Here is a 27,598-nt window from a genome sequence, read left to right as displayed (position 1 = left end):
CTCCTGGGAAGACCCCCAGTTCTTGAGGTCAGGGTCCTGAGAGCTCCCCAGTATGGGCAGCTGCTTCCTCTCCCAGCACAAGGAAGTAAGAATGACCCAGCAACTCTTCTTTGACCCCTGCCCCAGAGTGGCTCATTAAGGAAGCTGTGTCCTTATGGACCCCCTCCCCTTATTGCCTGTTACTGAAATAAGTTACTAGGTGAATTTCTTTGGCCATTCAAAGCACTTGTTTCTATTTCCTCTCTTTCCCATCTCCTTTATGGCCATGTGACCACGGGTGAATTGCGTGGTGTCTTTTCACCTGTAAATTGAGGATGATAATCTAGTTGTATGGGGAACTGTTGAGACTATTGAGAGACATCACTTACTAAATGCATTTTTCCTCCTCTCCTTCCAATCTACAGGACTGCTAAAAATGAGAGCTCTCTTTTCCAACATGAATCACAATAGTCTCTCCCTTATTAAGAAGCTTTCCTTATTCCCTAAGTAACCCCCTCCAACATTCTCTTCCATCACATCTTTGTTTGATGTGTGTGCACAATGACGCTTAATTTGCTTCATTAAGGATCTCTCTTAGTATCTCTACTCTTATCCGCTTCACAGTCTAACTCTTTCAGAGATTGATGATATAAAACAAAAGTTTATGCGAATCTAAGTTTATTGAACAATTCTGAAAAGCTTTATATTCATATGCTTTTTGGAGCTATAAAAGGGTTTCACCACAATAAAGAAATTAGGTTCAGAAATGAGAATTTCCCAGGTGAGGGTGTCATGTGGTCAGACCCATAATACACAGAGTGACTGTTGAGAGCAGAGGCAGTGGCATTGAAGATGAAAGTGCCTACCATTACACAGGGCTAAGAGCACCACCAAGGGGTGGTCCCTTGGATGTAATGAGTCATTGTCACAATGAGAGCTGTGGGTTAGATGAAGGGAGGCTTTCTAGGGTGAAGTCTGTTATATTTTGGAATGGGCTGCAGAGAAGTCTTCTGAAGTCTGCTTATAAGGAGACCTTTAAAAGCAAGTTCAAGTTAGGTGCGTTCATTTCTCAAGTCAAGCAGCCAGACTGGTGAGCTCATAAGGCCCCCTCCAGTGCCAGGCTTACTCCTCTGCTCTGCCTCTCCTTGTCTTCTTACTCTCTATTTTGTGTTTTTCATGTGTGTGCCTGGCCTGCTTGGTACAGTGGGAAGAAGTCAGTGGCTATGATGAAAACCTGAACACCATCCGTACCTACCAGGTGTGCAATGTCTTCGAGCCCAACCAGAACAACTGGCTGCTCACCACCTTCATCAACCGGCGGGGGGCCCATCGCATCTACACGGAGATGCGCTTCACTGTGAGGGACTGCAGCAGCCTCCCCAACGTTCCAGGCTCCTGCAAGGAGACCTTCAACTTGTACTACTACGAGACTGACTCTGTCATTGCCACCAAGAAGTCGGCCTTCTGGTCCGAAGCCCCTTACCTCAAAGTGGACACCATTGCTGCAGATGAGAGCTTCTCCCAGGTGGACTTCGGGGGAAGGTTGATGAAGGTCAACACAGAAGTCAGGAGCTTTGGGCCTCTTACGCGGAATGGTTTTTATCTTGCTTTCCAGGATTATGGAGCCTGTATGTCTCTCCTTTCTGTCCGTGTCTTCTTCAAAAAGTGTCCTAGCATTGTGCAAAATTTTGCAGTGTTCCCAGAGACCATGACTGGGGCGGAAAGCACATCTTTGGTGATTGCTCGGGGCACATGCATCCCCAATGCAGAGGAAGTGGACGTGCCCATCAAACTCTACTGCAACGGGGACGGGGAGTGGATGGTGCCCATCGGGCGCTGCACCTGTAAGCCTGGCTATGAGCCTGAGAACAGCGTGGCCTGCAAGGGTAAGCCCTGAGGCTCTTGAGGCCTCTACTTCCTGCCCTCCTGGGGCAGGGCCGAGTCAGCAAAGGTCCCTGCCTCCAGCTCGGGATCATAAAGGAACAGAAGAGCCTAATGGCCTCTTCTAAAGTTCTGGGGGGAACCTCCATCTCCAGTGCTAGGCCTGATGATTTTCCAGTTGTGTTCAACTGGATATCCATATTTATGGTGGGGGGAAGAGATGGGGAGAATTCCAAATGGTGGATAATAACTTAATAACCACTCAGGTATATTTAGTTTGGGGGACACTGGCACTCATATTCTCTTTCTCTCTCTCTTTCTCCCTCTTTCAGACACACAGACACACACACAGACCCACACACCTGCATCCAGTCCAGCCCCGTGCTCTGAGGCGTGGATTATTTGGGTTTTCATAGACAAGTCACTCAAGGGTAACTGAGAAATGACTGAATTTGGAAAATATTTTTGTTCATTTCAGTCCAGCTCCCACAGCACTCAGCTTGGTACCGAACCCATGTAGCTCATTAACTCAAAGTCCCCTGGCTTGGCTGTCTTCCTCCAGGGTCTCAGTGCCAGGCTCTGGAGCAGGAATGGGGTCTAGCGTTAGCAGGTCCTGGAAGGAGGTGAAGCTGTTGGAATCGGGGTGGGACAATACTGTGTGTTCTATTACCTTTGCTTTGGGATGATACAGAGTGATGGCGACTGTGCAGATGGGGGTGTCAGTGTACCCTGTGCTCACACTGACCCTCCTCAGTCCAGGAGAGCACATGTGCAATACATGGCAATAAACGTGCTGAACTGGCTTGAGACTCGATCTTCTCTGGGAGTTGATAGAGGGGTCTAGAGGGTCTGTGGCTCGTCTGTTGCCTGAGTACATGGAAGCTGAACAGGAGGGAATCCAAAGTTGGGGAAGAGAAGACTGTTTTCTTTTATCTTTTGCTTGTGGCTTTCAAAGTTTCAGATTCTTTCAAGAGCAAGGCTTCCCATATGGACCTCAGAAACCACCTTGACCCTAACTCCTTACTAGGGTTGCCCCAGTCCTTTGGGGACAAGATGGAGGTTGGGGGGGCTGTGGTTGCTCCTTCCTCTCCATCATGAGCTTCATGCCGGCTGTCCCCCGTCATCATCCCCACCCTGCCTGAGCATCAGAACATCCCTTGCGTGTCTCCTTCCCCACTTACCTTGCTCGCCAAACACCTGCAGGCAAAGCACCAGGCACAGGGTTGCTAATGCCCACCTACTCTGCGATCCTTTGGACTCAGCTAATTGCCTGGGCTGGGGCACTCACACAGCCTTTCTGAGGCCTGCTGAGAGCGGAGAGCTGTGCCTTTGTGTCTTTATTGGGTTTCTTGGTTATGGTACCCATGATGGATGATGTGGAAACTGGGGGGAGAGAGTGCCAGATCAAGTGATGAATCAACGCAGACAGTTTAAAACCAACCCAGCCTGGTCCCACAGCGCTCCTCTTTGTCCCATTGTTTGGGGGTGGAAGGGAGGTGCCCTCTTGGGCATGTGTCAGGGTCTGAGTGGAGACCCAGGCCCCAGGCTGAGTTCTTAAAGGCGCAGATGCGGCAGCTGCCAGGCATGCTCGCAATAGCACGGGTGATTTCTCCAGGCTTCAAAGGGTTGCCACACTGCACTTGCTGGCTGGGGCCCTCTTGTTTCTCATTATTTCCTGAGCAGAACGGCAGGAACCAGAGCAAGCATTGATTGGTTCTGATTTAATTGGGACTCTGGGAACAGCCTCTCATTTCTCTGGGCTAATTGGAACTTTTCTCTTTTGGGGGGTTCTTGTGTCCCTGTTGCTTGTCCGTCACCTCCTGTGGTTGTCCTGGGAGGGCCTATGGGGACAAATATGTAAATCCAAGTGGTTACTTTCCATCCTCCCTACTCAGCCCCACCCTCCTCCTGACTTTTGGTGGATGTTCCAGATCTAGAGCTGTCATGAACCTGACCTGACTTCACAAACTACTTGTTGCAAACTCACTGGAAGCTGGAGGAGATGGGGAGCCCAGGACATCATCACTTTGCTATTTCAGCAGCACAGGCAGCCACATTTTGGTGGCATTTCTAAGAGCGGAGAGTGGCAAGCCAGGCGGCATCATGGGTCCTGCAGCCCAGCGGCCTGGCTGAGCTCAGTGCACTAGAAAGGCAGAAAAGCACCTTTTCTTCTGTCTCAAGAACTTTAAGCTGAATCCTCCAAATTCTTTGACCTTGGTTCTGCTGGTAACCCGGGCTTGATGGCTGAGCCTGACCTCCCTCCCCAGGGCTCATAGCAAGGGGCTGCCCAGGGAGGTAAATGGGCCTGAGGCATAGATGGTGATCTTGGGAGGATTCTGTACCCTTTGGATGGGGATGGGCAGTGCATGGGCAGGTACTTGTAACTAGTCCTTGGGGTGTATCTTCAAGAGAAGGTGCTCAATTCATTTTGGATGCTCATGCTGGGGGGGTGTCAGGTGGGCACTGTGGCCCTTCACAGCAGTTCTGGGGTGGCCTGCCTAGTACAGGCAATTCTCCTGAGGCAAGAAGCATAGAGATTGGTGGATGCAATAGAGACCTGTAGGTGAGAAAGTCTTGTGAGTCTCCATCAGCTGTCCCGGTAGGACTGGAGAACGAAGGCAAGCTGCTCTCTCCCAATACAGCCCTGAGAATTGACGCCCTGGAGCCCGGCTGGGAGAAACCTGGATGGTTCTGTGATTCACAGTTATGTTGATCTGATTAACTTTGTTTTCCAGATATTTGAATCTGAGCCTCTGCATGTGTCGAATCTATGGGGTGACAGAAAGAATATCTTTTGTATTGTTTTTCTGGCAGTTCAGACTTTCATCACAGGCAAGAATCTTATTCTGACTTTTCGCTTTGCATCTGCTAAACCCTCTCCTGTCAAAGACATGGTGACCAGTTTCTTGGTTTTGCAGAAGCACCTGGAGACCAATTAGGCAGCTCAACCAGCAAAGAGTGGTCCTGGCCTAAAGCTGTTCCTGTTGTGAGGAGGGAGGGTGCTGGAAGGGGGGGTGGCAAGCAGAGGAAGCCGTGGGGGGGGCTTGCACATCAGGCTGTGCAGCAAGCGGCTCACACACTTTCTAGAGGTCTCCATGGCCCAAGGCCTGTTCTGGACTCATCCTTTCTGCACACATAGGTTGGACTGATCAGGCAGAATCACAGCAGCCTGTTGACCCCACCAGTGACTCTGACCCCATCATGCATTTATCTCTGTGAAATTGTTAATTACTAGGAAAATGGCCCATATGCCCCACTTTCAAGTTTTATGCTCTTAGTTTAGCAGATTAATGAGAAATCATGGCTTTGTCTTTCCCCACCTGCATGCCTTCCCTGCTCAGGTTGATGGCTAAGTCCATTCTCTTTGTGAGTCCCTGTAGCCTAACTGTTCCTGGGCCGGGGAGGCCAAGAGCTGGTGCTTGGCAAGCTCCCTCTGTGCTGTGGAGCCTAAAATGTTGCATCAGCTAAAGTTGGTCTCGGGGGTCAGCTAAGATCATTCCAACTCTGGATGTTGGCAGGGCCTTGGCAGCTCCTAAAGAAGGACAGAGCTGTTCTCAGCTGTTCTCTGTCCCTCGCTTTGTGTCTCTTCTGCTCCTTAGCATCCATCAAAGGCCTGCCTTGGGCCCTACAACCTCATGGGCACTGTCTGTGCAGCCCTTCCCCCCCGCCCCCCAGCCTGGCTCCTCGGCCACACTTCCCTGCCCCTCCCCCAGGTCTCTTCTTCCCTCCTTCCCTCCCTCCAAATGGGGACTGTTTCCCTTGGTAATTTTCCACCTACATGTAAATTCCTTCATGCCTGGAAACCCAAGGGACATTTTGAACCTTCCAACAGTTTCGACACCTTTGTCAACCTGAGCAGCTGAGATGAGCCAATCTATAAGCCTGGGGGAGTCGAGACAAAACATCTGCAGGATTCGAAGGGGGAGAAAAATTTGTCTAATTTAGCTCCTCTTGGAAAAGTTTCTGGGGCCTATTTCCACCTCCCTTCATCCTGGGTGTTGAAAGAGAAACTAGGGGCCTGACAGAGTGCGCGCGTGTGTGTGTGTGTGTGTGTGTGTGTGTGTGTGTGGTGCTGTGCTGGTGGCTGCATTCAGGGGCACTGAGGAACCTTTTCTGCTCTGCTCTCTGGCCCATCAGCTGTTGGCTGGCGACTGAGAGGAAGGCCACAACCTAGACGCCTCCTCTCAAGCCCCAGGGAGACCCGCTCTGCTCAGGGCTGGGGGAGGCCAGGGTCATTAACACCGCAGCCCTGTAAGATGAGCTTCATGATAGGATTGCCCAACGGGCTACTTCATTGAGAAACCTCTCGGGCCTCCACGGTGGCCCTGCCCAGCGCCCTCCAGAGAGGCCTCCTATGTAATTGGCTGGATGTAGTGGGCTGTGACACCAGCCTGAGCAACAGTAAACAGAGCTGGAAGGATGCCCTCTGCCTCACCGACTCCAGCACACAGGGCAGGGGCACGTGGTCCCAGACTCTGGTGGCGGCAGGGGACAGCAAGGAGAACAGGGGAGAGGGGCAGCTCTGGGTTCCAAACCCCCTTGTGCTCTGCATCGCCCCTTCTGCTTTTGAAGGACAGGGGTAGAAGCACCCAATTACAAGCAATCATGATTTTCCCAGGTCAGTGCTAGCGTAAAGAGAATGTTCTGGGCATGATAGCTGTCCTGGGTAGAAGTCCATGACTTAGTAAATATTATCAAAGATGATGACGAAGGCACCATACGGTCATTATTGAGTCGGTGTGGGCAGTGGAGACATCACGGGGTGAGCAGTTCAGCTGGGGCCCTGGGCCCACCACTACTGCCCCATGAAGAACCATCGAGCCTGAAACAGCCCAAGCCAGGGGGTGGCGGTGGGGGTGGGGGTGGGAGTGGGCAGGATACGGAGAGACCATCTATTCTGGCTGCCTCATTTATCCATGGAGAGAGGGTGGCCAGAGAGCATCTCTGGATACCAATCCAGGGAGCCCTGTTGGGTAATGTCAGAGCTGGGATCAGACCCAGGTCTGGGAGGCCACCATCTGCCTCTGCTTCTGAGTCTGGTTTTTGTTGAAATTAACCGTCCTTGGATGTACAACATGTGCTCCAGGAATATCCACCCCCTCTCAGCTGTTTTCCCATGAACACTTTCTCTGTGTCTGTGTCGTCCCTTGTTTTATCTTGGGCCCAGGCGCTCCGTGGAGCTGTGCTCTACGGTCATACATTTCCCCACCGTACAGCACAGGGCTCCATGTTGACTACCCCCATCTTCTTTTTAATCTTTCTGGGAGCAGTACCATCTCTCCAGATGTTCTGACATGTTGACGTGCCTGTGAGCCATCCAGAGGGGCATGGCATCTGGGCGGGGGTGGGGTGGGGTGGTGGTGACACCAAGCTCCCTGGGAAGGGTGAGGTCTAAGGCTTTGTGCTTCCAGAAGAGGACAGGGGGGATGGCAGGGCTGTGGGCTGGAGGCCTGATTGTGTCTCTGTAATCGGCATCAAGGAACAGCATGGGCCCCGAGGGCTGCACCCGGGTCCAGGCAGGGCTGTGGTCAGACTTACCCCCTTTGCTTCCTGTCCCCAACTCTCTCTGGAGCTGGACAGCCCCTGTATGCAGAACCTGAGCACACACATCTGCACAAACTTCCTTGCCTGGAGGGTGAATCACCACTTTTGTGTTTGAAGCATGGAGATGAAAACTTCCACTGAATCTGAGCTTGCCTGGAGCTGGGACCGTCCGTTCTGGACCACAGGAGCTCTGATGGTCTGAGCTCTGTTTCCACTGCTTTGGCCCATTGACAAGCTGTGTTGACAGTGCCCTAATGCTCCTGGGCCTCAGTTCTCTCTCAAGGCAGCGGGGTGAAGAGCCCGAGAAGAGTCAGCTCAGGGCAGCTGCAAATGGTGAAGGAATGCATCCTGTTTGCACACCACCAGGAGCAAGCCTTATTTTGTCAACAGGGCCATAGCAGGGACATTGAGAGAGGGACACCATGGCCTTTCCCTAGGGGAGGGGTCTCTGTCTGCAGATGTCCTGTCTGTACTGTCCTTGCTGGCTAAGGGCTGGAGTACCAGTTACCTGGTCAGGCCGCTGCAGCTGAGCCTTCCACTTTTGTTTTAAGGGCTGGTTAATGAGGCAGGGCAGGAAAGCCCCAGGGAGATGTGGCTTAGCACAGAGGAGTATGCCTCGATCTGCCTGGGGCCCCGGGAGCTATCCTGTATGACAGAGAGCATCTTGCCTTCCTGTGTGCCCAGCCAGCCTGCCACGCGAGGCGTCTGTGCAGCTGCAGGTATGCTGGGTTCACCCTCTCATGTGTGTGTGTGTGTGTGTGCGCACACACGGGCACGCTCACGGCCCAAGAGGTCGGGAGGAAATCAGCTCGGCTACGTCAGGCCCTGGAGAGGTTGGTGAGGGTAAGGAGGTGCTGTGGGGAGCCTCAGGAGGCTTCTTGGAATCACAGGACAGAAATTTAGGGCCATGGAGGGCCAGGAGCAGCCCTAACAAGGGTTTTCATTGAGGGTGGGACCCAGTTCAGGAGAAGGGCTGGAGCAGGCCCTTCAGGTTCTGGCTTGTCCCTGGCCTCTGTCTGGAATAGCCCACCAACGCTGTGGGCACATAGTGCCCCTAGTGGGGGCTGGAGTTACTTGGTCTTCAGGTATGACCCTTGGGGCCTGCTCAGGTCACCTCCTTGCAGGCCTTGGCAGTTCTGGCCTCCCATTCCTCAGTCCAGTTGGATTCTACTAGAATGGAACTGTCTCTATGCTCATTCTTTCTCTAGGTTCTTATTGGACACCTACTATTGCCAGGCCCTTTATACTTATACACTCAGATGAAGCGATTATACTTCTGAAAATCTGCTAGATTCTTAGCTCTTAGAAAGCGCTTGCAATATCCAGAGGGCAAGGGGACCACAAGTGGCCTATGGAGGGTGGCCCCTCCCAGCTAGGTAAGGCCTCTAAGCCCACCAGATTACACTTACTTTGCTTTCCCACAGTGGTCCCCCAGCCTGCTCTTAGACACCACCAGTGATGGGACGCTCTGACTTCCTGAGGCAGCCTGGTTCATCACGGAGCCCTTCTTTCTAGGACTGAAATGAATCAGGGGCCCACTGCTCTTGTTCCTGGGTTGGAACTTTTAAGCAAATCTCTCTTATCCCAAGTTACCTTTCGTTGTTGTTATTTTTTAAATGCTTTGAACAGGTAGGACATATGAAATTAAGTTTCCCTTTGACTCTTGTCCTGATCAGGTCCCTCACTGTTTTAGTTTCTGATATTCTCTTGCCAATAGGGTCCATGCATTTGCACACCCAGAATGTAGACAAGTCCTTTCCTCATCTGCACAGGGTTTTTCACCTAGTTCCACACCCCCCCCCCCAACCTTTCTTACTTAACAATGAAAGTTAGCAGTAGTTTGGTTGGTTGTATTACCTAGAAATCTGGCCTCTTTCTTTCCAATGATTGTGTAATATTCCACTGGATGATTGTACCTTTATTTAATTGGCCCTTCATTTATATACATGTAGGTTGCATCCTGTGTTTTGCTATTTCTAAACAATGTTTCAGCAAACATCCTTGTGCCTTCATCTTTGCACTTAGGAGTGAGCATATCTGTGAGATTAATTAATTAATTAATTTATTCAATGAATATTTATTGAGGACTTTCTGTGTGCCACGGACTTTTCTAAGAGCTAAGATGCAGCAAGTTCTTATAAGTAAAATTGCTGAATCAGAGTATATAAATTTTTAATTTTGATAGATATTCTCAAATAGTCCTCCAAAAAAGGACATTTTCTTCCAATTTTTGCTCCCACCAACAATGTATGAGGGTTCCTGTTCCCCATACCTTTGCCAAGATAATAAAATATCAATTGTTTTTATCTTTGCCAATCTGATAGATGCAAATTGGCCTCCCACTGTGGTTTCAGTTTCCATTTGTCTTGGCATTGAACATGGCAAAGTTCCATAAATTGCCCTGTTTGTGGGTTGAGACACAAGCGTTCCTATGTCACGCATCATTACATTAGGTGGGTTTGCACTTGGCAGTCAGTTTGGAGTGTGTTCACTCCACGACGTGGTCTACCCTTACTCTCCTCTGGCCCCTTCCCTCCTGCCCTTCATCTCACCCTTCATGCATTCTTTGCCCATCTGTAGCCTCAGGACATTTGGGCCCTGAGTGTTTCCCGACTGTGGTAGGGGAAAGGAGAACAGGTGGGACAGGACAAGAGCCGGTGCTGCTGCAAAAGGGCCATGCCACCCTTCTGGCCAGTCTCAGGAAGGCTGGCCAAGCCCGGTTTGGGGGGAAACACACCTCGCTTTTCCCATCCTTCTTCTCCTGCCCAGGGCCTGTTCTGGGCTCCCTGCTCCCCTTCTTGCAGCCCTGCTCTGCCCCACGCATCCCTCAGCTGTCACCCTTTGCCCAGTCCCTCCACCTGGCATCGCTTCCTTTTACTCTCCCAGCTTACCTCTGGGGCCTCAGGGCTCAGCTCACCCTGGTGACTCCCACTCCACTGCCCCTTCTTAAGTCACCAGCCCTCAGCCGGTGCCTCCTCCAGCCTCCTCTTCATTTCTTCTGCAGCCTCTCACCCTCACCAGACCTGCCACCCCTTCCGCGGCAGCCCTGAATCTGTCTCAGTCCCATCCCTGACCAGGTGTCCTTGCCCAGCCTGCGGAAGCCCCAGGCCTACTTCTGCCAGTGGGCGTTGTCTTAGCCCTGGGCTGCGGCTCACTGCCTCATTCTCTTTTTGGTTTTGTCTTCTACTCTGCAGCAGTTCTTTCTCTCTGGGGCCATGGACTTCCCACCTCTCTTACTAGCCTCAGCCTCCCTCTCCCCTCTTCCTTACTCCCTGTCTCCCCTCTCCTCTCCTCTCCACTCCTCTCCCCTCTCCCCCTCCTTTCCATCTTCCCTCCCTCCCTTCCTTCCTCACTACTTTTCTGTTGAAATATATTCAGGTTAAAAGGTGAGTCAGCTTAAAGAAAAATAATAAGTTAAATAATAAATTTAAAAATCTGGCATGTAGATATGGCAAAAAGCAATAAAGATAATATGCAAATGACTGATGTTTAAGAAACTGCTGACTTGCCCCGTTTACCTAGGTTAAGAAAGCAGCCTGTATGCTCTGCAGGGCAGTCCCACACTCCATTGTCAGATCATGCTGACGGCTCTCATTCGGGTACAGAGCAAACTTCTCTGGACTGGCTTTCAGCTTGCCTTGAGGCACTAGTGCAGTGTGGCTATCATTTATAGAGTACTCATATGTACCGGCTGCTCTGCCAAATTCCTCTCCTGCATTATCTCTTAAATCCTCACTGTAACCCTGTGAAGTACATACAATCATCGTGCTCGCTTTTCAGTTGAAGATACTGAGGCACAGAGAAGCTAAGTAGCTTTGCCGAGGTCATGCAACGTAGGACTCTGAGGCCTGGCTGATAACTCTTATTCTGTATTCCTCTGCCAGCTGGAGAAGAGCAAGATTTGCTTAGGGGCAGACCTGTGTTTTGTGATGGGAGCTAGGGCTTCAGTGTCCCATGTGGACTGAGATATAAGCCTTCCCTAAGGTACCCAAAGAAAAGCCATCAGAGTTTGATCAGCATTTTCCATTGGCTAGGTATGAACCAGGAGGTTCATGGAGGGACCATGCTCATGGCAAGAATGAGTCAAAGACACACCCCTCCGGCTCCATGGTCAGCCCAGCTCTCACCCTTCTCCTCCCCAAGCTCCCTACGGGCAAGGCCACCCCTGATGAGCCTCTGTGTCCCAAATGCCTACACTGTGCCATCTGTTAAATGAGAACCAAACAAAATGCATTGAAAACAAAATTGATGGAAGCAGGATATGAGCTGAGGAGGAAGAAGGGCTTTGCAAGTAAGTCAGACAGAGAAAGACAAATATCATATGATATCGCTTATATGTGGAATCCAAAAAAAAAAAAAAGTGATACAAATTAACTTATTTACAAAACAAAAGCAGACTCACAGACTTAGAAAACAAACTTATGGATACCAAAGGGGAAAGATACTGGGCGGAGTGGGGAGAGATAAACTGGAAGTTTGGGATTGACATGTACACACTACTATATTTAAAATAGATAACCAACAAGGACCTACTGTATAGCACAGGGCTCAATATTGTGTAAGAACCTAAATGGGAAAAAAATTTGAAAAAGAATAGATACATGTATATGTATAACTGAATCACTTTGCTGGACGCTGAAACTAACACAACATTGTTAATCAACTATACTCCAATATAAAATAAAAATTAAAAAAAAAAAAAAAGATGTTTAAGAAAACATCTCAGCTGAACTGGGCAGTGTAAACTCCGAACAAACCAGGCAGGAACGGAGCGCGAGTCCGATGACAAGGCGTGCACTCGGAGAGGTGACGATGGCAGAACCAGATGGAGGAAGTAACCAGTGATGACAGAGGCCTTGTCTGTCTGTTGTCCAATAGAGTGACACGTTGTACACACACAGGCACCCACAGAAGAAAATCAACAGAACGGTTGCAAGCCCATACGTCATGAAACCCTTTTGCTAAAAGTTGGTGATAATGTGTCAGTTTGACAGAGGACATAAGGTCAGTGTACCGTGTGTGCTTCAAGCAGAAAATGACAATCTGCTCTTTGCACAAGATGGATAGAGCTTCTCATTGAAATTGTATGGAATATGCAAGAACTCTGCCAAATCACGAACTTGGCAAAAATGTACCTGTTCTGCGAATTAGGCAATTGGAGGGTTTCTGTTGGGTTTCTGGGTCTGTCACACACATGCCTGTGTTGATCCAAATGTGGAGGCCCTTGTGACTTGGGCTTCTCTTCTCTCACTGGTTCTGTTTGTCTTCCCCTCTGCATCTTTGGCCAAATTTGTCTCTCCCCTGTTTTCCTTTTTTTTCTTTTCCTCCATTTATTCTATTCTTTTGTTTGTCTTCTCTCTGGAGTTGATTCAAAAAGAGAGAAAAGAGAAAACACATTCCATTGGTAGAATTTTAATGAATGGATGGCTAATTCCATTCATTTTATTTTTTTTCCTCTAGGAAACTGTTTAGATGCAAATTGCAAGAACAAATGCATTTTTTCATATAGGAAAATATAGGAAATCAATGTTTATCAGTGAAATCAATTGCAAATATTACGAGTAATTTTTGTCATCAAAATTATTAATATGTAATCACACGTGTTGATAATAAGGTTATTTTTTAAAAAGAACATAGCTTTTTAAAAAAATGTCTTTGTAGAATGCCCTGCTTCTCCGTGCTCATTTCTTTATTTTTCTGGAACACAGTCTACTGCTTTCAGCTTCTTCAGCCCCATCCTTGATTATTCCTGGCTTATGAGAATTCTTTCAAACTTCCTTTTTTTCCTAACATCTTTTAAATCTTTCAGTCCAGCTACTAGTTAAGAACCAGTTACCACAGCCGTTTGTGGTTTAACATACCCAATCAGAGTGACAGATGTAACCTTTCAGGCTGACAGCTGCCCCTCCCCTCTTGTAGGTAGCTCTAACCTGCTTACCGAGACCACTTACCTCAGAATTTCCTCATGCAAACTCAGTTATTTGGGAGAGTGTTTCACCTTTGGGGACTGGACTTTCCACTCCCCTGTGCTCTGAATCCCGTCAGGGGGCACTTACTGCCCCTCCTTGCCCACTTGTAGAGTCTAAATGTGAACTCACAGTCCCAATGCGGGCAGCAGCCCCCTCCCCTCTGAGGACTTGCTGCAGCCTTGGGGGCAATGGATGTGCTCCCCAGAGAGCTGACAGCATCATCACACTAGCCAGTTGGACATCCATACCCCCACGTCTTCCTGACCAGGAGGAGATAGAGGTGGCCGGACATCCTGAACCCCTGGGTCCTCTCCCTGCCCTGGCTCCCCCTGATGGCCAGGCTTCTTCTGGCCACCACCAGCCCCCATGCCCCCAGTCTCCTTTCCCGCCCGTAGCTGTGTGCCGGCCCTTCCTTCTGGGCCACAAAGGCTCTCTAGACAGACATTGTGTGCTGTTTGCCAACACGGGGGCCCGGGTACACAGAGGGGGCGAGGGAGAGGCCAGCTGCTCTCTCCTTTCACACAGACCTTTGCTTTCTCCCTTTCAGTTTCCCCCTGGCTCTCTGTCTTTGAACGTGCATACAAAAATAAAAAAAGCAGTTGCTAATTAGAGCCAGAGAATGAGAGCGAGCCTGGAAGAGGGAGGTAGTGGAGGGGCCAGCTCCCGTGCAAATCAACCAGGGTGGAAGGGCAGGGGGGCCCCTGAGGGACTTGGGAGGGATAGTTTGTCAAAATAAGCAACAACGCTTCTTTAGAATGGCAAAGAGGGATCTTGTCTTAACCTCCCGTCCTAAAAGGGGAGGAAAGGAGAAATGACAGAGTTTCTTGTAAACTCCCACTGCTGGTGTCCATCTACCCTTCTCATCTTTGTCCCTCTCTCAGTAGCCCCGTAAACAATAGTATCTGTTTGGGGGACATTTAAGTGTATCCTTTTATTGGTCATTTTTGTTCTGGCTGATAGAGAATGCGGGATCACTGGCTGAGAGGGGAGCCCCCTTACGGAGGAGCCGCTGAGTCATCAGGAAGCCCCAGCTTGGAAAACATCCTCTGACAAATCAAAGCTCTCTGTCAGGGCTTTTTTCTCACCCAGTCCTATTCTTGGTTCACCAGGCAATTTCTTTTCCCAACCCCATGTCATTAAGTTCACCAAAAGCAAAAGCAGCCCTGATGCCCGGTGCTGAAGGGCTGGATGCCCGGTGGATGGCTGGGGGGACAGCAGCCAGTGTCAGGGCAGGACCCGACGCCGACCGGAGATCTTTGAACCCATTGCAGGCTCACAGAAGGTTCCAGATACCACAGCAGTCAGGGCCTGGGGGCACCGACCTGGCAGTTCTTCTGTGGCTTAGAATGGCCCTGTGCTTCATGGGGCCAGGATCACTCTGAAGGCTGGGAGGTGCCCGGGGGGACTGGCTTTGGAGAGCTGGCAGTCACAGGGAGGGAGGGTTACCTGGTGACTCGGCCTGTCTAGAGATGCAGTTTCTCCAGGCATATGGTGAATGAAGTGATGATGCAGATCTATAAAGGTTTTGACGTCAGTGCCCTGTGCATTGAAAAAAAATGAGGTAATTTTCTGAAAAGGAGAACAGTGGAAGCCTCATCGTGATACACATTGGTACTAACTAGTCAGGAAGAAAGGAAAGGAAATAGAACCTGGAAAGCAAAGACTATAACTAGCTCATTTTCTTCCACTGGTGGCTGTTTCAGGTGATGGCTACGTGTGAGAAGAGAGACCCCACTGGAATCTATTGGGAACATCCTCCAGTTCTGGGCTGAGGTCTCAAAATGAACTTTTCCAGAGTCCATACGCAGTGGACTGTCTGTAGCACACAGCTCAGTGTAGCTCGTCTTAACCCTGCCCAAGGACTCCTCTGGAAAATAAGGGCTTGAATCCATATCCCATGCAACTAGCCAGACCACAAAGCTGTTGAGAAAACAGCCATCGATGGGTAGTTGTCAAGAGCTGGCGGCAGGAAAGCTTGGGTTGTTCTGTCCTGGCTCTATGTTTATGAGCAGAATGACCTCTCCGGGCTCAGTATCGTGTTAAGTGGTCTTATAACACTGGGCTCGCGCTGGCAGTGAAGACACCATGAGAATCTCTGCCTGGGTAGGGTTCAGCCAAGATCTTGGCACGTTGCAAGGGTTCAAAAAGGTTGCTGATATTATCAACATTTTATTATTAAATAAGCCAGAGGATAATTTTCTATCTATCTATGGGGCTGGTTCTCTTGAGGTGTATGAGAATTGTGGAACGGATGTGGTACATTTACAGAGATCTGGTAAATATTAAGAAGGCTTAGATAACATGATCTGGGTCATGGGTACATAAACTAGTTTAGAGTCTCTGGAGATAGTGGAAGCCACCCATCTAGTCATAAGTGGATATGAGTTTAGAGTCTCTGTGGAAGCCACCCATCTAGTCATAAGTGGACATGAGTTTGTCCAGTTTCTCATTGCAAAATTAATTTTTTTTAATTCTTTTTTTCATTTTTCAGTAACTTTAAATTTTATTTAAAAAAATTATCATACAGAAAATTTAACTTATTTTGGTGGGCCGTTTTATGAACTTTAACACATATGTAGATTTGTGTAACCTCCATAAAAATTAGGAAACAGAAGAGCTGCTTTATGCTTTCCCTTTATCTCCATTGCCTCATCCCATCCCCCACCCCTGGCAATCAGTGATCTGTTCTTCATCACCATTATTTTGCCTTTTAAAATGGAATGATACACTGTGCCAACTTTTTGAGACTGGCTTCTTTCACTCAGTGTAATACCTGTGAGATTCATCTTAGCTGCTGTTTGTGTCAGTAATTTCTTCCCTTTCATTGCTGAGTAATATTCCATTTTATGGATGCACCATGGTTTTGTGTACCTATTCACCTGCTGAAGAACATTTGGATTGTTTCCAATTTTTGGTGATTACATATAGTTGCTGTAAACGTTCAGGTACACGTTTTTGTGTAGACATACATTTTCATTTCTCTAGGGTTAATACCCAGGAGAGGGATTGTTAGGTCATATTAAAATGGGATGTTTTACTGCCAAGCTGATTTTCAGAGTGGCTGTACCATTTTGCATTACCAACAACAATTGCTCGGCATCCTTGTCAGCTCTTGGTATTGTCAGTATTTTTTATTTTAGTCATTCTAATTGGTATGTCGTGGTATTTCATGGTGGTTTTAATTTTCATTTCTCTACTGAATAATGATGTTGAATATCTGTCATATGCTTATTTGCCATCTCTTTATACTCTTTGGTGAAGTGTCTATTCAACATTTTTGCCCAAGTTTTAATTAGGTTATTTGTTTTCTTACTATTGAGTTTTGAGATTTCTTTGTATATTTTGGATACAAGTAGTTTTGTTGAACGTGCGATTTAAAAATATTTTCTAGTTTGTAACTTGTCTCTTCTTTCTCTTAACAATGTCTTTTACAAAGCAAACATTTTTAATATTGATGAAATCCAATTTATCCATTAAAATTTTTTTATTAAAGATTGTATTTTTAGAGCAATTTTAGGTTCAGAGCAAAACTGAGAGGAAGGTACAGGTTTTTCCCATATACCCCCTGCCCCACATGGGCATAGCTTCCCCCATTATCAACATCCCCCGACAGAGTGGCATATTTGTTACAACTGATGAATCTACATGAACACATCATAATCATTCAAAGTCCATAGTTTACATTAAAATTCACTCTTCGTGTTGTACATTCTGTGGATTTGGACAAATGTTTAATGACATGTCCATCATCATAGTATCATACAGAGTACTTTCACTGCCCTAAAAATCACCTGTGCTCTGCCTGTTCATCCCTCCCCACATCCATCCCCTGGCAACCTCTGATCATTTTACTGTCTCCATAATTTTGCCTTTTCCAGAATGTCATACAGTTGTAATCATGCAGTATATAGCCTTTTTTAATTGTCTTCTTTCATTTAGTAATATACATTTAAGTTTTCTCCAGGTCCTTTTTATAGTTTGACAGCTCATTTCTTTTGAGAGCTGAGTAATACTCCACTGTCTGGAGAATTTATCCCTTTTTTTTCCAATTTATCCAACCAATTATTTTTTCAATTGTTCCAGGACAAGAATCATATTTTTGGTGTCATGTCCAGTAATTCTTTGCCCAACCCCAAGTCACAAAGGTTTTCTCCGAATGTTATCTTCTGAAAGTTTTATAGTTTTTTGTTTTTAGGTCTATGATCTGTTTTGAGTTAGCATTTGTTGGAAGTATTTGTTGGAGGTTCAGGTTGAAGGTCATTTTATTATTACTTTGCCTGTGATGTCTAGTTGTTCCAGTACCAGAGATGACTCCTTCACCTCCTCCAAATCTTTACTTGAATATTATCTTCTCAGTGCCCCCCACCCTGACCACCCTACTCGCAGTGTAGACCACCCTCAGCAGCCCTCCTGTCTCCCCTACCTCGCACGCATCATCTCTAAATAGTGTATAACTTATTGGTTATGTGTATTATCTGTCTCTCCTCAGTAGAACGTGGGCTACATGAGGGCAGGGATACTTTGAGGGTGTGTGAAGGTCTGCTTGTTAACTGATGTGTCCTGAGTGATTAATAAGAACTGGATGCACGGAGAGGTGGGGCTCCCTCAGGGCACACGGCTGCAGAGGGAGAAGGTGCAGGGGTAGCTGGCGGAAGCTCCCAGGCCAGGTCAGATCAAAAGTGAGCTGTCCAGAGCCCTGCCTCCCACGTTCATCAGGCAAAACAGGTTTGTCAAACACTCCACCCTGAGCTCTCCTCTCACCCACCCGCCCACTGTATTATTTGAGGCCAGTAAGAACTTTAGCAATTAAACTATTTTTTTCTATGTCTTAAAGTATTTGTTCCTTGAAACTTAAGCTTTATCCCTTTTTCACCCTTACACCCCTTGAGAAAAAGAAAGTGCTCTAATGCCCTGGGAAAGTGATCTTAAATTCTAATCAGCCCTCAATCCTGGGTGTTGGAAGCCATTCAGTGATGAGGCGGTTGGCAGGGCAGAGGTGCACCGGGAAAGCTATTTAGGAGGCAGAGTCGGCTAAGATGCAGGTTTCACCTGGCCGGACAGTCTTCCGTTCCAGCGAAGAGGCTTAACTTATCAGGGCGGAAGCCCAGGGAATCCGAGAAGCAAACAGTACGAAGATATGGAGATGGCAGAAGAAAAGAGGGCAGCTTAGATGAACTGGGGTGGGGGACTTAGTGGGTTCCTGTCCTCCATAATGGAGCCCCTCTCCATGCTATCCTTACCTTGAATCCCAGCATCACTCACTCTCTCCAGTGGAAGGTGGAAGGAGTGTATGATGCTGTGTCTCCCTGGGGTCAGCTCTGGAATTTCTATATAGGAGGGGTTTGGGGCCATGGCTTGGTTGGATGGGAGGGGAGGGAGCTGGCTGGGCACTTGAAGGCTGCGTTTGTACAGCAGTCTCACTGTTCTTAAAGGGGATGTTAATTTGGAGTGCAGGACGCTGATGGGAACAGGAAGGGAGGGAGCGTCTGTTGGGAACTGGCTGCAGAAGGAGCTGGTCCTCTCCCTGCCTCACTGCAGAGGAATCTGCCCCATAGATACCACCCATCTCCCGCCCCAAGGTGGAACCCTGCTCTCTGATGATCTCTGAACAGCTAAGGCTCCTGGCCTGTTTGGAATCTGGTCACATACTATATTTGTTCCCAGAAAAGCAAGCCCACGTTGTCTCCTATTTCTGTCTCATTTCCACCACTGGAGAGACCAAGTCGGCTAATTTTCCCTTTTGATAAATTTGCTTTAGTTCAGTGGGAGGCGCTGCTGATTTTGAGTCATCAGACCTATGAGGGTGGGGGAACCCAACTTGTAATATATATTTCTTAAATTATACTTTAATGAAGACGCCCACTAACACTTGTAATAATTCACAGAAAAGAAGCTCAAGCAGATCTGGTTGAAATGTCTTCCTTTGTGGTTTTGTTTTTAAAGAAGTGTTACCACCTTAAACGGAGGTCTTAATTACAGATCAGAAACAAAAACTTGCAGTGTCTGAGAATTGCTTCTCGCCGGTTCCCTTGGCCACACCTGTCTCCCGTGGTTCCTCAGGGGGAAGACCCACCCAGGAGAGGCTGCCTCTCCCCCTTGGGCCCCCTTCCCTTCCTCCCCCTTCGAAGCATCCTTGCTGTGGGCCAGCACTGGGTGCAGGGCTCCTTAGCTGTATAGAGAGTGCCTGGATCTTTGGTCTTTCTCTGAGAATCTATGTATGGTAATGTCAAAACAGGGTTACAAAAATTGTGGTATGATTTAAGTGTTTGCATTCAACAAATAAATGCTTTTAACACAAAAATTGCAATACTTGATCTTATGCTACAAGAAGATACTTGCAGGGTTTATGGGATGTGTACACGTGCCGCCCCTTAGAGGCAGGCTGGTTGGATAATGTGATATGTTTGAAGTTGTGATGGACTCCTCATCTCACTCCTGTGACTCTCTCATCAAGTGTGAATTTGAGGCCTTTCCCAAATGGGAGTGAGGCCAGGTGGCCCTCCTACCTTGCCGGTGACAGCCTGGCTCGGCCCCTGAGTCTGGGGGATGGGCAGCTCTGACAGAGATGGGTCCCTTGCCCACCTGTGCATCCCAGCCGGTCCTCAGCAGCATCCTCGTCTCTGGGGGTCTGACCCCTCTTCTTGCTCCCTCTACAGACCCGCTGGGGGCTCCATGGACAGAACCATTTGGAGTCTGATTCAGAGGACAGGTAAATCTGATGGCTGACCAAGCTGGGGGTTGCCAGTGCAGTCATTCTCCTTCCTTGGGTGTGGGGCACGCATCATCCTGCAGGAGCCCCGCCCTGTGGCTCCCCCTGTGGTCTAGATGCTTGTGGGCATCTATGTGCCCTGACACCCAGGTCTGCAGCCCGTTCCAAGGGCAGGCACCCAAGGGGACTGCTTCTCTGGCTATCTTGACTGGCCCTTTGTCTTTCCTGGGGAGCCAGGCAGGGGAGCCTGATGGGAATGCTCCCTGCTTCTTTATCCTGGGGGAACCCACTGTAGGTCTGGCAGTAGGGGGAAAGCCAAGAAGAAGCTCTCCTTGTCTGTATTCTGGTCTTTCAAAAGGAATCAACTAAGTAGAATTAAAATGCCCAGGAGTGATGGGGTGGGTTGGGGTAGGGGTGGTCAAAGGACCTGGGGAGAAAACATTTGTGGAATACTTAACCCTAGAGAAAAACACTGCGGCTCCTGGCTCCAAGGCCTGAGTGGGACGGTGTGCCTTATCTCTGCAGGGAGACCCTGAGAAGTGTTATCTGACCTGGAACAACACAGAGACACATGTCTGCAGGAGGGATGATCCAAAGGCCAGCGGGAAGTTGGTGATTTGGCCGAGGGGATGGTCTTCAGCGAGTACCGTGGAGTGATTTAGAGCTGCCTCTGGGATGGAGGGTGTATCCCATCCCTCTGCCTTCTTGTTGGAGACCCTGCCAAATGCAATGGCCTCTAACCAAACCTCGCCCCAGTACTCCAGGTTCACCCCATCTCCAGATTCATCTTCCTAAATCCCAGACTGGCTCAGCACCCATCTGCTCACAAACTCTTATAGCTCCTCATTGCTCTAAGAGCACGTCTCAGGCAAGCATTCAAAAGTGCACACATACCCACAAATACTGCAGGCCCCAAAGCTTGGTTAAGAGTGTAGACTCTGGGACCAGACTGCCTGGCTTAACTCTGTCTCCACCACCTACTAGCGTATGACCTTGGGTAGGTTACTTTACTTCTCCGTGCCTTGGTTTTCTCAGCTGTAAAATGGGCATAATAGTAACCTATTTCCTAGGGTGGCTCTCAGAGAACATTCAGTATATATGAATCATTGTTATTGTTTTCCAACTCTCACAGGTAGCCTGCTGGCACCCCTCCCCCTTCAACTCCAAGAGTTCACATTTTAAATCTCATCAACCCCCCAAGGCCTGACTGAACTTCTGCCTCTTCTTAAACAGTTTTTGATTTCTTGCTCCAATTGTCAGCTGGACATAGTAATTGACTTTTCTGTCTGTATGTATCTGCCAGCCCATTGCCTATTTGCCCCTTTGTCTCCCAAGTGCCAGAGGCAGACTGTAAGCCCCTGAGGGGTCCCGTTCCTTGTTCTTCCTCGTGTCCCTGTTTCTTGCAGGGGACGGGCTCTCACTGCTTCTCCTGGCTGAGCTGCTTCAGCACTGGCACCTCCTTGCCTGCCTTCTTCCTTCTCCCTGTGCTCCTCTCCTCTCCTCTCCTCTCCCCGGACCCCACCCAGCTCCCTCTGTTTCGTTTAGTCCTCCCCTCTTGCCATCTCTTCCTTCTTGATTCTCCTTGTTTCTCTGACCTCCCCCACCTCTCTCTTAATGAGAACTTTCACACGTCATATTGATTTGGAGTTTTAAAAAGCCAGCTTCGATTTTCCTGGGGCACTTTTCATGATCTTACTTTTAAATGTAGAAAGAAAGCTGTTTCAAAAGCCATTGACTTTGTTCTGTTGAGTTAGGAGTCGAGGTTGGCAACTCTTTTCTGGAGACTCTGAGAACTCGGGGACCTCAGACGCTACATCTCATGAGCTGGGGCCCGAGTCTGGGGGCAGAGAGCCTTGGGCAGGGGAGGTCTTGCACACTGGCCTGGACTCAAGGATAAGGGTAAAGGGCAGGCGTAGAGCTGGGCGAAGACCAAGACGACAGACTGTCGGCCGCTGGGGTGGGGACGGAGGGGAGGAGGACCGTGGTGGGGATTCGTTGGTGAGGCCCTGGCTCCCGCTGCTTTGGCATCAGAGACAGGTTGGTCTCATCTCTTCCCGCACAAAGCACGTAGTGATCCAGCCCCTGTGCTGAGGGCCCTGCCTGCCTCATCCCATCTAATCCTTCAGTAACCTTAGGGGCAGGTCATATTATTTACATCTTGCTTTATGGGTAAGACGACATTACAGGAATAAAGCTAGGGAAGGGCAGTGGGTTCGAAAACACGATCTGTAAAGATGAAGTAATCGAAACAGCTAAGTGGGCAGAGTGAGGGGGGGAAGGGCAGCATCCTACCTCCTGAAGGATGTGTGTTCACACATGCAGTCTGCATTACATCTTTCTGGGAATGACGCTGGATATATATATATATATATATATATATATATATATATATATATATATATATATACCAACAGAATCAAGGGAATAGTGAGGATATTGGATGAAGGGAAAATAAAGGCAGGGAAGTAAGATGATCTGTAGCTGAAAGTCCTGATGCCCATGGTCAGAGGTGGGTCCTCTGGATGGACTGCTTGCTTGTCACCAGGTTTGCCCCGCTCCTCCCTCCTACCCCCCGCTTGGGTTCTGCAGCCATGAGCTGTGACCACCCCTCCCCACGTGACTTCAAAGCTCTATGGGAGCAGCCAGGAGAGCAGTAGCCTAATCACATCTCATCTGACCCGGGCTCCTGGGCAGGCGCAGGGAGGAAGGGTCAAGGGCATGGCTGGGTCCATGCACCAGCCCCTCTGGGCACTGCAGCCTGGCAGCCCCCCTGGCAAACGCAGAACAGCTTCCCCACCTGGCTCAGTAAACATGGCACAGGAACAATTCATAGGAACGTTGAAAGGTGATCAAATCATCCTGAGATGATACAGAATTTTAGCCTGTTTGCCAATGTTTAGATATTGTCTAGATTTCGTTGTGGAACAATTTTGCCCTTTTTTTTCACCAGGCTAACTTCTCCCCAGTTTTTGGATTTCAGCTTAGGGGTCACTTTATCCAGAAGTCATGCCATCTCCTCCTGGAAGCCTAGGATACTCTCCATGGCCCAGGCATTCTTCTGTAATGCAGCACATAATTCCCTAAATTTGCACCCTACTGTGCCAGTGCTTCTGGGGAAAGAAAGGCTGGGGCTTGTCCTTCAACATGTTGGAACTCTGTAGCCAAATCCCTAAGGAGACGGCAGCCCAGGTAAATCTCTTCCTCCCCATAGGTAGAGGCTTTGTAGCCTTGAAGCCTGGCGCCCTGCCTTCTTCTTGGAAATGTAGGTCCCTGGAGGGCATTCACTTCTAGTTGAGACCCAATTTGTCAAAATTAAAAATCCGAAGCTTCCTTGTGGGTGTTTTAAGACAGACAGCCATGTCTTTGAGGCTGTTGCATCTGCGTTCCCACCTTCATGGCTTAATGGAGGGGAGGAGGTGAGGTGCTTGAAGCCACTAAACGGCCACAACCTACACTAAAGGAAGCACGTGTGTAGACTTTCAGCTTGTGCCGAGTGTCACAGGCACTGCCACATAGTGGTCTGGGGTGTGGAGGAGAGAGACTCAGAAAATCCCCAGCTCCTGGACAGGAGGAGGGGCGGGAGCTGCTGGAAATTCATCCTGGGCCCAGTGGATGCCCGGGTCCTGTGTCCTGTCCATCATCCCTCCGGGGCCCATACCATGCTGACACCCCCAAATACCTGTTCCCTCATTTTTAGGCTTTCCTTTCAGGAAAGATAGTGAGGCTCAAAATCTCTCCCTCGGTGACCAGACACCCTCTGGTCCCTTCCCCTCCTATGTCCCCCACCCTAGTTTCTCATCATCACCCCCGGCACATTCAGTCTTCCTAGAGTTACGGGCCCCCAATTTGCTCTTGGGGTGAGATGCCCTGGTTTGTTTAGAGTCGGGGGTGCTGCCCACCAGAGCCATTCTCTGTGACTCCCCCTGCTTGCTTTTCACCCCCCAACTTCACCTCAGCTGCTTCCCCTCCCGTCCCCACCATGGGCGGGATGAGTTTTCCACTCTCCCAAGATGCTCCCTGGGTCGTCCACAGGAGGTGTAAGGATAGAGGCCTAACCCCAATGAACGTGGGAAATCTTCAGGGCTGGGAACCGAGCCTCCAGCCTCCCCAGGCCAGGCTGGTGGGATGGCCCGACTTGTGGAGAGAGGAATCAAAGGAGACTTTCCCACATCTTCTCCATCCTCCGTTTTACTTTCTGTAGTGTCCAGGCCTGTTTAGAGGATCCGCAGACAGTGTGATGGATAATGAAGGAGCCTGGTGTCTCTGCCATACTTACACATCGGCCTGTGGCTGACTTAAGCCCCCTCTGAGGAGGCAGGGGCTTGCTTCTAGAACTTCAAAAGTTGGAGGTCCAAGCTTTTCCCTCCTCCTCCCACAGAATCTTCTCATCTCCCCAAGCCATTGAGTTACCAAGTTCTGTCCATTCTACTACTAAAGCTCTCTGGAAACTTCCCTCTCTGTCTGTTGCTCCTATTCTACTGCAGTTGGGCCCTCTCTGGTCATCCTGACTCCTGTCCTGGCCCCTCAGTGCATCTTCCACTCAGCTGCCCCAAGGGTCTTCCCAAAAGGTAAAGCTGGTCTTGACCACCTATGCAAAACTCTTTAGATCTCTCCATGACTTCTGATGGATAAAATCTGATGCACCCCAACCCCTTAGCACCTGGACATTTAGTAATTTGACCCCTGACTTATCTCCAGACCTATTTCCTTTGGCTCTACCTCAAGCTTCTGGCTGAACAGTGCTCAGGGGTGCCCAGCATTGAGTCTGGTTTTCAGTGTAACTTACACACTCTTTCTTCTTCCTGGATTTCCCTTCTCTCTCTCTTCGATTGGTACAGCTTAAGTCTGCTCAAATGGCTCCTCCTTACTAAGCCTCCCCTGTCTCCCCCACAAAAGCTTGTCAGCAGCTCTTGCTTCTGTGTCCCCAGTGCTTTGTAAGCATTGACTCTGGTGGCATGCATCACATGGTACCACAGCGTGTCCTCTCTCCTGGTCCTTCCAGGAGCTCTTGAGCTCCCTGAGGGCAGGACAACCTCCAGGTCATTTCTGTGGCTCCTCACCCGGCCCAGTGCAGGTATTACAAGGACTCATTGTACATGTGTTGAATGAGTGAATGAATGAATGAATGAGAGAATAGTGTGGGAGCTACACAGTGATGTGCGGGTTCATGGATGCTGCTGCCACCTGGCTTCGGAGGAGTAAAATAGAACCAGCTTTCTTGGGCTTCCTCCCCCAATGTGCTGTCCCCATGGAGGGCAGGGCTGTGGGCCTTGGTCGTGGGATCTGGAAGCTAGACAAACACTCAGGATTTCTGGCCCCATGATGTAGCTTGTCAAAGCCCCCAAGGAAACAAAATCAAGATGTTGGAGGATTTTTCCTTAGGGAAATAAATATTCTCAACTTATATTTAGAATGGTACAGTATCTTCTACATTAGGATTTGACTGACAGAAGAAGTGTGTTTAAAGGTATTTTTAACCTGGAATCTGAAGAAGAAATCTAGTGATTAGATCTTTGGAGGCTATTGTATAATTTAAAAACTTTGGTAAAGGAGTATGTTCAAAAAGGAGAGAGAAAGAAAAAAAAAAAAAAAAAAAAAGAACAACCCAACCAGATTGATGTATTTCAGTTCTCTCCGTAACTTTAGACTTTTGTTTGAAAGGCATCCATTTTCTTCAGAAAGGGGCAACTAGCAGTGTGTGAGTGTGTGTGTGTGTGTGTGTGTGTAATTCACACCATTCTCCATAAATAGCTTAAGATTACGTTCTTCCCTCAAGAAAACATTTTAGAAGGGGCCTTTTTCACTCTGTTGACAGCAACAGTGAGTGCTTGTGCAGAGGTTATTACTGTGATCATTATTATTCCCATTTTGTAGAAGGAAAAAGGTGCAAACAAGAGTGTTTGAATGACCCACGCGAGACCATTCTGTCAACGCATGGTTATAGATGGTGTTTGAGCCCAGACCCTCTTTCCCTAAATCATATATTTTTTCACAGTTATTTTGATGTCTGAATGCAAAAGTTATTTGGGTTATCCCCATATTGCATTGCTGGAAACTTAATGGGTAGAATTGTGTTTTGCTTACATCTTACTACATAACTAACCAACCTCAATGGTTGGGTAAAATAGTGACCACTTTTATTATGTTCTCAGATCCTCTGGATCAGAAATGTGGACAGAGCACAACAGGGATGGGTTGCCTCTGCTCCACCATGGCTGGGGCCTCAGCTGGGAGACTTGAACAGCTGAGAGATGGAATCTTCTAGAGGCTTCTTCACTCACATGTCTGGCACCTGGGCTGGGATGACTAAAAGGCAGAACTCAGCTTCTAGAACTGGACTGGACCCTTACAGGTGCCCTCTCTATATGGCTTGGGCTTCCTCATAGCATGGCGGCCTCAGGGCAATTAGACTTTTCACAAGGTGGTTCAAGGTTCTTAGAGAGAGTATTTGAATGAAGAAGGCAGACGCTCCTTGGCTTTTAGGACCTAGTCTCAGGAGTCACACATCATTGCTTCTGCTCTACCCCACTGGTCAAAGAAGTCGTAAGCCCACCCAGATGTAAGAAGAGGAAACATAGATCCCAACAAATGTAGATCTCAGTGGGAGGGGTGTCAAAAATTCACAGCCATGTTTTTAAAACCACAACAGATCATTTCTCTTCTGCCTGGGTTGATCTGGATTCAGTGTTATCTGGAAGGAAGGGGAGGAAGAAGGTCGCCTCTAGAGAGACTTGCTAGCAGTGGACTCCTGGTGATACCTTAGATTTCTCCAACCACATGAGAAGACAGGCCTTCCAGATTGTCCCATTTAGTTCTCCTGCGCAGGACCAGGCCAGAGAAGAGGTGGACCCTGCCACACTCTGCTGGGATAGACGCTCAGTGCATGTCAGGTGGATCACCGGGCACCATGCTAGGCCAGGGGCTTACGTATTGTGTGGTTTGAGGTTTTTCTGCCTGCTGCTGCTAAGCCATAACCCTGTATCATCTTGTGGGGAAGATATTTCATCTGGCAAAATCCTCGGGGGTGAAGGGATTGAGAACCTCTCTGAGAGAGGAGCAGACAAAGAGATGTCTTCCTGGAAATTCAAAGCACTTTATCTATGAGCTCCAAGGGTTCCCCCCCTCAACACTGGAGCAAGGAGATAAGCACAGGACCTGCAGGATATGGGACCTCACAGGGTCATCCTTGTCCTGCCGAGGCATCCCTGACACATTAGGGTCTCCTGGAACACATGTTGACCAACTGCTTCATTCTCGGTAGTCAAAGGTGGGCCCAAGTGAGCCTTGTTACCTTATTTCCCACATGGTGGTCCCTTCACCAGCACTCCAGCCACACCAGATTTTGTCATTAAATTTTCATGAGCCATCATGCCTGTACCAGTCAGCATAGGCTGGGTTATATTGCAGTAACAAATACCGCCCCCCCCCCAAGTCTTAGTGGCTTAAAACAACACCTGTTTATTCCCCCTTCATAGTGTATGTTTCATGCCATTGAAAGTCATCTGTGAGAGGGAAA

At 48.7% G+C, this 27,598-nt stretch overlaps 1 protein-coding gene across 1 annotated transcript in view; it reads left to right on the top strand.

Moving 5' to 3' along the window:
* EPHB1 (EPH receptor B1) overlaps nt 1-27,598 on the top strand; it is a 424,956-nt gene that overhangs the window by 159,733 nt on the left and 237,625 nt on the right. The window contains exon 3 of the mRNA XM_061193662.1: nt 1,184-1,865. Within this exon, the coding sequence (XP_061049645.1) occupies nt 1,184-1,865 (682 nt within the window). The remainder of the gene's footprint in view (nt 1-1,183; nt 1,866-27,598) is intronic.

The sequence above is a fragment of the Eubalaena glacialis genome, chromosome 6, assembly GCF_028564815.1.
Source record: "Eubalaena glacialis isolate mEubGla1 chromosome 6, mEubGla1.1.hap2.+ XY, whole genome shotgun sequence".
In the NCBI taxonomy this organism is placed as follows: domain Eukaryota; kingdom Metazoa; phylum Chordata; class Mammalia; order Artiodactyla; family Balaenidae; genus Eubalaena; species Eubalaena glacialis.
Note: the sequence above shows the minus strand (reverse complement) of the source record. Positions and strands in the feature narration are given on the sequence as shown.